We start from the raw sequence: 10,066 nt of genomic DNA, 5'->3' as shown, positions 1-10,066 counted from the left end.
GTAAATTACAATGGGGAATTTCCACAGGCCGCTCTTCATTTCCTCTGCCCGTGTCTAATGAGCTAATCATTAAAGGGGGGCATTGCAATTCTTCATGCCGATTGGCATCTAAAATGGAGGTGAATGGCACACGGAGCTTTCTCTCTTTCTCTCATCTCTCCCTCTCTCTGTAAAGTACAAGTGTTATTTGAGTTGTTTCCACTAGAACAGCAAAACTTTTCTGGAAAATGGAATCATGTCAATAAATAGATAGTAAAGCGTCCTGGCAAATCCTGGGACAAATCAAATAGTGATATACTGACGCAAAACAAAAGAAAGGAAACTGCTGCAGAGGGACGATAACTACTTGAAATAACACAAAGGAAAGACATTGACAGGTTTTCCTTTTATTTCAGGATAGCACTTTTATTCGATGGCTACAGCTGGCTAACAATATCAATAACTACAAGAACAGCTCTACTTGGACACTAGCGGTGCATCTTCTGGCGTTCCTACTGTACGGCCATGAACTCCAAGTTCACATGTATTCATTAAAAAAGGAAAATAAAATAAAACAATTCCGCGTTCCTTTCCAACACAGGGACGGTCAGATACAGTGAGTGGACGTAGCCTCGCTGAGAAAGTGCAAAGGGTGAAAGGTCATAAGCTTTGGCATAGAGTGGCAGCAGCACTGGAGGTGGTGGTGGTAGGGGGGGTGGGGGAGGTTGGGGTCACATAGTGGGCATTCAGTTTCCTCCGCTCCAGAGCACTGGGTGGTGCTCAATTCACAGGAAGCTTGTGGGGATCGTCTGTGTCTGTGGCCAGTCGTTGCTGGGGTAACTCACTTCAAGACCATTAGTCTTCCCCACCACAGAGCATCAGAAGGGTTTTGCGGTAGTCCCCAGAAGTATCACCCTGAGAGAGAAAAGAGGAAGTGGGACTATTTTAAAATCCAATACAGGCATTTATAAATAAACAAGATTGATGCAATGACCGAGATTACTGTGTGCTGACACATGGCAATTGTGATGAAGGTCGATAAATGAATCGAACGAAAGTGGAACACCAGACGGGAGGCTGAGCTGGCTGTGACCTCATGGAGCTCTCTGGCCTTTGGTTGCGCAATCCTGTGACTGTTTTTGGGGGCTCACACGCGGACCACATTTTCATTCATAAGAAACTCGGTAAAGCAATGTGACCTTTAGGCGCAGCAAACCACGCAAACGCACAAACGCAAAGAGTGGCAGGTAGTCAAGGAAACAAGACACAACACCCAGCACACGCACAATATTGTGGTCGTTATGAGGTCAGAAATCATAACATCTAAGATGTCATAATTCATTGCCTTATCAGAAGAGTTCACCAGTAAGGTTGATTTGTTAGTGTTAGTAGAGGAAGTACTTTTATTAGAGGTGCCGAGAGAATAATTGCAGGCTTTCATGACGTCAATTGATAGTCATTCTAGAGAGTGATATTAGAAAAACTACCCAAATAAAGTCTTACAAAAATGCTAAAGTTCAATATCTATTAATGTCACAGAATTACAGCTAACATGACAAAATCCGTAATAAACATGCACTAGCAATATTATATGAAGTTTATTATTTAGTACGTGTAAAACATTTTGCATGTAGGTGCAAATTATATATTAAGAAATAACGTTATGCTCAGGATTAATTCTCTTCAAACAAACGCCACCACAAAGTCTATAGGTTATTGAACACTTCCTGTCATATACACCAGGGTCTGATCATACGCAGGCTAACAGAGGAAGTCATGCATGCAGGGGAAATTCCTAAACAGCTGTGCTGAGTGCACCACACTGGAGCGTGTTGTTCTATCTCTTCCTCTCCAAACCAAGTAGAAGAGGATGTGTGAATCCACCATCATGGGCCATATCTGGTGCACTATACACACATCAGTGCATATCACATCACGGTGCGATAGCATATCATCATCATCATCATCATCACCGGCGGTGACAAGAGGGGCAAGAAGACCTCGACTTACGACGAACGCTTCTACCTGGATGAATTCATGGAGGGAGGCGTCGTGCGTCTCTTTGAACTCTTTGCGAATGTTGAAGAGGTCAATCTCACACCTGGACACCATGATGCGAATGAGAGCCCTGTCGTCAGTGCCCAAACCCTGAGGAGACATGTTTTACACGATTGGCATGACACACTGTAGTGCAGCTCAAAACATGACACAAAGTCAATAGAAAAAACACAAAGTCAATAAAAAAACACACAAGACCAAAGGCAGGCAGAATGCCTTTACCTTCATGGCTTTGTACAAACGGTCTGCTAAGTAGGAGGGCTGGTTCTTTACACTCCTCACTGAAACAAAAAGCAGAGAGGGTCACTACTACTGTTGAACATTCTCTGCTACTGATTCCTTCTAGCCATTACTGTAAGTCAAATATGGATAGCTTACCAATGGCATACATGACCTGTTTGACATCTCCTGACATATGTTTCTTGATGATTTGCTCGATGTCTTTGTTGGTGCATAGAACAAACTCCTGGAACACTGTGGGCCACACAGCAGAGCTCAGCAGTTAAAGGTGCTCACAGTGGACACTCATGCCATATAAATTCAGTGTTCAGTGTTTCATACCACATGGTTGAAGTGTGTGTGTGTGTTTGGCGTGTGTGTGTGTGTGTGTGTGTGTGTGTGTGTTTGGCGCGCGTGTGTGTGTGTGTGTGACTGTGTGCGTGTGTGCGGGCGTGTGTGTGTGTGTGTGTGTGTGTGTGTGTGTGCGTGCGTGCGTGTGTGTGTGTGTGTGTGTGCGGCTGACTTACCTCTCTTCAGGTGACGGAAGCTCCTGGTGCACAGAATGCTCATGAACTTCACCACCATGTCATCAGACTCGTCATTACAGGCATCGGCCAGCATCTGGCAACGACAAATATCAAACCATTTGTGTCCTCATACGGAAACAAAATCAAACCTTTATATAATATTGCTATGAGTTCAAACCTTTATATAACATTGCTATGAGTTCAAACCTTTATATAACATTGCTATGAGTTCAGCGGGAAAAAAGGCTAAACTTGAATCACATTTCACACTCACCTGTGCATCTTCATTCACTCTGTCTATATCCACAAGCCCATTCTCTCGTGCTCCCTGTGAAAATAAAACAGCACAGAGTTTACCATAGAGAGGCCGACACAACTGACGCCTCACACACAGCATACAATATGCAGAGGCTGTGCTAATGGTCAATGGTTAATGAAAAAAATGAGACTAAACATTCATACCACAACAATGTCACCTTGCTCTGTGCAATGTGGCTTTTATCTGTCGTAAATAAAGGCAATGTGTGTGTATCTGGCCCATACCTGAACTAGGGATACAAGGATCCTGCAGAAGTGGCCGGAGGTATCTGATGAGATGGCGTCTTCTAGGCTCTTCTTATAGGCTGAAAGGTATCAATTGCAATGTCAGTACTGGACCAGGGAGTATTTTCCACTATGATATGGCTATATCATTATAAATGTTATATGTATTAGAAATGGTGTCTAAAATGAAAAAACTAAAATGAAAATGAAATGAAATGGTATCTATGTCTCTAGAAATGTGTTATGTACATTTACGGTTCTGGTAAACATCTGGCACAAAGGCCTTTGATTTGAACTCCCCCCAGAGGGCAAAGAGTGTGGTGTCCATCCTTTAATTATGAAATCACTGTAAATAGAAAATCTGCTGTAGCCTTACATTTAGTTTGACTGTAAAAGAGAGATTTCTACACAAATATCCAAATTACTGTAGTTCATGTTAAATATTGGCGCTTAAAACATAGGACCGAACCAAAAAGAACTGGTTCAACCATCAAGGCTCCCATCCTTCATATGTGATGTGTTTGTGTGTCCCTCTGTAGCCCACCTTCCTGGTAGGCGGCACACATGGCCTGGATTTCCTCGTTGCTTCGCGTCACCAGGATCTCAATCAGAGCGTGCTCATCAGTCCCTGCTCCCTTTGGCCAGAGTGGAGAGGACACATTTCAACAGAGCAGGAAACGGGACGTCTATAGGTGCATTGACATTATGTCACCATGTATCAACTGATTTTTTATAGTTATAATAAAAAATCTAGAATCTAGAATAATATAGAAATATTAGAACTCGAAGACGTAGGTGATGTGATGTGGATAATGTGATAATAACATATTCTGTTTTTTTCTTTGTATCAAGCATCATGTCATATGATGATTACTTTTTGTCCAGTAGTGAAAATTATATTATAGCCCAGTTATATCAGAGTGTGTGTGGGTGTGTGTGTGTGGGTGTGGGTATGTGTGTGTGTGTGTGTGTGTGTGTGTGTGTGTGTGTGTGTGTGTGTGTGTGTGTGTGTGTGTGTGTGTGTGTGTGTGTGTGTGTGTGTGTGTGTGTATATGTATGTATGTATGTATGTGTGTGTGTGTGTGTGTGTGTGTGTGTGTGGGGTTAAATGTGGTTGTCTACTGTGCTTTGTGGCTGATGAGGTTGTCCATAGTTTTCCTAACTAACACATGACCTCAAAACCAAGACGCTATATGACTAGTCTTATCTCCAGTCTTCCTGCTGAGCTTCTCATGAATTTCACCAGCACCAGCACCTATACATGAGTGGCCATGCATTACATGTGCTGTTTTCTTAAGAATGGAGGGGTGGGTCAGTTCAAGAGAAGCTAGATACAACATATGCATCCCCCCCTCTCTCTCACACACACACACACACACACACACACACACACACACACACACACAGAGACACACACAAACACAGAGAGAGATAGAGAGAGAGAAAGAGAAACACACACAGACAGACAGACACACACACACAGAGAGAGAGAGAGAGAGAGAGAGAGAGAGAGAGAGAAAGAGAAAGAGAGAGAGAGACACACACACATACACACACACAGGGACACACACACACAAACACACATGCACACACACATAGAGACAGACAGACAGACAGACAGACACACACACACACACACACACACACACACACACACACACACACACTCATCAGCCTACCTCCATGGCTTTCTTCATCATTTTAGCATCAAACTCAGCTGGAGTCATCACCAGGCCCATGATAAGCCTACACAGGTTTTTGGACAGCTCAGATTTGAGATCAGCCATGAGATCCTAAGAGCCAAGCAGGTCAGAAACACACACAGAGGCTTAGTCACGTACTGTACACGCATTCTGGAAAGAGCTTGGTATTTGAGTCAAACATCGTAATCATTCATCTTAACAGCCTGCAGAAATAAACAGGATTTTTATCAAGCCAAGATCCTTTCCTTAACATGCTTTTCTTAATGGTTAGAAAAGATTAAATCTCTTCCCTTTTGAACCTAGTGTAGAGTAGAGGTGTCTTGATATTGGCAATGGTGTCACACATTTTCAACAAACAATTTTTCCAGGAGTTTTCAAAGACCTTTACTGACATTTTCGTATGTATAGGTATGTATGTATGTATAGGTACACAAAGCTGTGTACTTCCAGATTGGGCCTAATTATCAAATATAGATTAAATAAACATTTTATTTTGTTTTCTATATCCTTTCAATTGGAAACTGCACCTCACTGCAAACAATTGTCCAATGAAACTGTATACCTAAAAGCGTACTATCGCCATTATAATGGAGAGACATACACAGCATATTTAGCATGTGATGACTGTGCTGAGCATCTTACCCTTCCCAGGAGAGACTTGAAGGCCTGTCTGATCGCCTGCCGCTGCTCGTTGCTCCTCTGAGCTAGGATGTTGATGATGGTGTCTTCATCTGTGCCTGATGGTCCAGGGGAAACACAGGTGCTTGGGTCACACAGTATCAAGGCCTGATCACCATCAGACTAAGCTGATGGGCTCGTAAAATGTCTGCCTACTGTCACGGATATGACTTGTGGGAGTTCACTTCCATAGTTGGAAAAATGTGAAATTGGCCTGTTATTGTCCAATCCTACGCATATGCCTCTTCCTGGTGATTAACTTCCTGTCCTTCTCTACTTTCCTGGCCAAATAAAGGCATTTCATACCACCCCCATACATGAAAATAAGGTTTTTTTTTTATGTTGCTTACCAAAGCCTTTCATGGCTTTCCTGAGATCCTGTGCATCACTGGCTGGGTCGAAATCAGGAGCAGGGCGGACAGTTCCTCTGGGCTGGGTAAAGAGAGGAAGAGAGGAAGAGAGGAAGGGTCAAACACAAAGCTACTGTACACCGCTGGATCTTTCAACAACCAGGGATACAAGGTCTAGTTGGTAGCTCAGTGGCTAAGGAGCTGGGCTAGCATGCATTAGTCTGAAGAGTTGTGGGTTCAATTCCTGGCTTCCACCGTTGTGCCCCCGAGCAACGCACTTAACCCCAACTTGCTCTGGGGATAATGGCCCTTGTAATATAAGTGACATAAGGCGCTTTGGATAAATGTTGTTATAGTGGGCAGCACAGGCCGACTACAGGCCCAGGTTTAGGCTCTCCAAATTACAAAGGGAATTACTGCGTGTTTTACTCAGGTTTAGGCTCTCCAAATAACAGGGAATTACTGCGAGTTTTACTCAGGTTTTTCTTGAGCAGTGGCATAATCATGTCCAGTGGGCAAAATGACAATGTATGATCAGTGTCCCTGACCACCTCAGACATATGTGTAAGTCCTCATGTTCTGCGGATATCAATCGGTTGGGCCATATATCTGAACAATATATCCTGACATTTGGAACTCCGAACTTAGTCGGCTCTTACACTACTCCCCACCTAGTACTTCGGGTGGACATTATGTAAATTAGCTCATGTCTGAACAAAGTGAAGAACATGTGGAGATTCTGTTCATGTGCGTATTCAACCACACAAAGATTCTGTTTATGTGCGTCAGAGTCGTTCACACATAATGTCCGCACGAAAGCATCGTATCTGAATCACCCGAAGGGTCGGACATCCGTTTGACAAGATCCGCATACAGTGCAGTGAGAACATGTCTGAAAACAGTTATTGTGTGTGCTGAACGGGAAGATGATGACTGTGTTAGTCACAAAAGACATGTTGCGTCCTGGCTGGCTCCACAATACGTCAGGTGAAATGTAGGGCCCATTTATCCTGGTCAAATGCACTGTATGAGGACACTGTAATATATCCCACGATCTAATGGTGTGATTAATTTCATGTATCGTATGTTTAAATAAAGCAAACTCTCACAAACAGCCACATGCAGCAGTATACGCGAAAACAGGCATTCACCTACACACACACACACGCACGCGCACACACACACGTCACACACACACACACGCACACGCACGCACGCACACGCGCGCACACATACACCACACACACACACACACACACACACACAGACACACACACACACATCATAACACATGCACACACACACACACACACACACACACGCACACACACACGCACAAACACACGCGCACACACACACACACACACACACAGACACACACACAGACATGCAAAAACTTCACTTCCGTAATCAAATTTCCGAATGTGGAGTTCCAAAGAGCAGAAGTATTAACTTAACAGAGACAGAAGAGACAATGGGCCACTTTGTAGCTACGTGTGAATAGAAACATCTGCCTCTCCACATACTCTACTGTATGTAGGTGTATGTGTGTTCAGTCACAGGTTTCACAGTGTCTCACACCAGATATCTAACAAAGGCTACCCCGCTGTCGAGTGGGTGGGTTCGCACACATCACCAGTTATTATCAAAGCACAAAGCGCCACCTTCTGAGAAGAGACCTTGAAAAGCTAACCGAGTTAGACAGATACGCACCCGCCAAAACAAGCTGTCTCTTTCAAACAGTGGGCCTTTGAGGCCAGGGACCAGGTGACCGATTGCAGGGGAAATGGCCCTGCAGCCTTCTTTTATGAATACAACTGTATATACAGACCGCACAAAGCTACTTTAAAGATAATCTGGAATATCTCATCCATCACCAGTTTATGACTTAACTTGCGTACATTAAAGACAAACAATACAGTGGTGGGATAAACATATTCAAAAGTGGAGAGTGAGGAAGCTACACAGCAAGAGGAGGCATGTTTGACTGATGCCTAGAGCTTGTTTGTTGACAAAACAAAAGTAAATGACAAATGAACTGCATTACTGTGAGATGGGTCTTGATGCTGGGAGAGGTTTGGGTTTGAGTAAATTGTTTACGTAAAAACAACATCCCGGCCAAACATGGATGCTTCAATCAATCTCTTTTTTTTATTTCTGTTATTTGAAAAAAAATGACATGTTGACCTGTTTGCGTTTGAATTTCTCATCCAGGTTGAATAAAACGTCATATTCCATTCTATCCTATCTACGGCCAGAGCCACTAGTGTGATTACATATCAGCCATGAGAACTGTGCACTGCAGCAGGGCAAACATCCTCCAGAGATGCTATTGTTAAGCATGTGCTCTGATGCTATCGCAGGGCGGAGAGGTGGGTGAGTGGGTGGTTGGGTGAGTGAGTGGGTGGGTTAGCCTAGTGGTGAGTGGGTAGATCAGAGTGAACAGCACACAGAGGGCTGATATGGCAATCTGAATGTGCCAATGAGATCATACAAGTGTGTTACTGTAAGATGGGTTTACCATAAACATAAATGTGCATGCAAAAAGAAAAGTGTGTCTGAGATTGTTTTATGTGTACTGTATATCATATCTATGTATCCATTTCTGTTCTATGTCTGGGTACATTTGATTGGTAGTGTGTATGTGTGTGTGTGTGTGTTGTGTGTGTGTGTGTGTGTGTGTGTGTGTGTGTGTGTGTGTGTGTGTGTGTGTGTGTGTGTGTGTGTGTGAGTACACTCTTAAACGAATGTGTTGAAAATAACACAACTTTTTTAACACATCTCTATGTCCAGATAGGGAAAACACAATTTGTGTTGTTTCTAACACATTGCTTTTGTTCTACTGTGTGTACTCTCTTACAACAAATGTGTTGAAAATAACACATCTCTATGTCCGAATAGGAACAACAACAAATTTGTGTGTGTGTGTGTGTGTGTGTGTGTGTGTGTGTGTGTGTGTGTGTGTGTGTGTGTGTGTGTGTGTGTTTCTGTGTATATACCGTAATTTTAGTCATGGCACTGATTTCCCACATCTTGTATGCAATCTGGGCAGCCTCTGGGAAGAACTCTCCAGCTATGCTACAGAAGAGAAGAGAAAAGGAGAAGAGAAGAGAAGAGAAGAGAGGAGAAGAGAGGAGAAGAAACAAGAGAAGAGAAGAGAAGATAAGAGAAGAGAGAAAAGACAAGAACATACAAGAAAAGAGAAGGCAAGAATGAGGATGAGAAGAGAAGAGAAGAGAAGAGAGGAGAAGAAGAGAAGAGAAGAGAGGAGAAGAAACAAGAGAAGAGAAAGATAAGAGAAGAGAGAAAAGACAAGAACATACAAGAAAAGAGAAGGCAAGAATGAGGATGAGAAGAGAAGAGAAGAGAAGAGAAGAGGAAGAGATTATTATCATCATTCTGTCTAGTATCGTCATTAGGCATTCAGTGTTTTTCAACGACACCTGGTGAAAAGCACTTTTACTGTTAATTTCAAATTGTCAGTTTTAACAGGCTCCTGAACACTTCAGAGCCCCGCTTACAGTAATAAAAAAACATCATAACATAATGATGATAGGCCACAAGCGTGCCACTGTTATACAAAACCAAACATATTTTAATTTCTCTGTTTTTTATTTTCCAGGGTTGGTTTTTAGATGGTTTTTCACCAGGGACCCATGGTCATATTTGAGATATGATCATATTGGTCATATCTGAGATATGATCATGAGGCTTAGAAAGTCCCAAAAAGGGTGTTCCCTCCTGTGGGATATTTTCCTCTAACCGGTCCAAACACTTCGCCTGAATTCAAACAAGTCGCCCAAATTCAAAAGAATGGCTGTGCCTTACTAACAGCGTCATGATCGTTTATGTCACATTACGTCAAGTATGAAATAACCAAATGCAAGGTTATTTCTCTGCAGTAAATTATTTGCTGTATTCTGTTATAATTGTGGTGGTTTTACCCCCAGAGTAATTGATAATGTCTTTTATAAGATTAAAATGAAGCTTTGTATAACTGAGTAAAGAC

The 10,066-nt window shown here is 42.7% G+C and overlaps 1 protein-coding gene across 6 annotated transcripts in view; it reads right to left on the bottom strand.

Annotated features, from left to right (window-relative positions):
• Positions 1–370: 370 nt before the first annotated feature.
• anxa6 (annexin A6) overlaps positions 371–10,066 on the bottom strand; it is a 19,367-nt gene continuing 9,671 nt past the window's right edge. For 4 of the 6 annotated variants that reach the window (XM_048231564.1, XM_048231563.1, XM_048231562.1 and 1 more), the window contains 12 exons: positions 9,057–9,135; positions 6,058–6,139; positions 5,672–5,766; positions 5,006–5,119; positions 3,871–3,961; positions 3,327–3,406; positions 3,058–3,111; positions 2,784–2,877; positions 2,416–2,511; positions 2,260–2,318; positions 1,990–2,127; positions 371–894 (listed from right to left, as the gene is read on the bottom strand). In XM_048231564.1, the coding sequence (XP_048087521.1) occupies positions 835–894; positions 1,990–2,127; positions 2,260–2,318; positions 2,416–2,511; positions 2,784–2,877; positions 3,058–3,111; positions 3,327–3,406; positions 3,871–3,961; positions 5,006–5,119; positions 5,672–5,766; positions 6,058–6,139; positions 9,057–9,135 (1,042 nt within the window). In that variant the 3' untranslated portion in view covers positions 371–834. The remainder of the gene's footprint in view (positions 895–1,989; positions 2,128–2,259; positions 2,319–2,415; positions 2,512–2,783; positions 2,878–3,057; positions 3,112–3,326; positions 3,407–3,870; positions 3,962–5,005; positions 5,120–5,671; positions 5,767–6,057; positions 6,140–9,056; positions 9,136–10,066) is intronic. The other 2 variants (XM_048231566.1, XM_048231567.1) reach the window with 1 other exon arrangement.

This window comes from Alosa alosa, chromosome 21, assembly GCF_017589495.1.
Source record: "Alosa alosa isolate M-15738 ecotype Scorff River chromosome 21, AALO_Geno_1.1, whole genome shotgun sequence".
NCBI classification, from domain to species: Eukaryota; Metazoa; Chordata; class Actinopteri; order Clupeiformes; family Clupeidae; genus Alosa; species Alosa alosa.
Note: the sequence above shows the minus strand (reverse complement) of the source record. Positions and strands in the feature narration are given on the sequence as shown.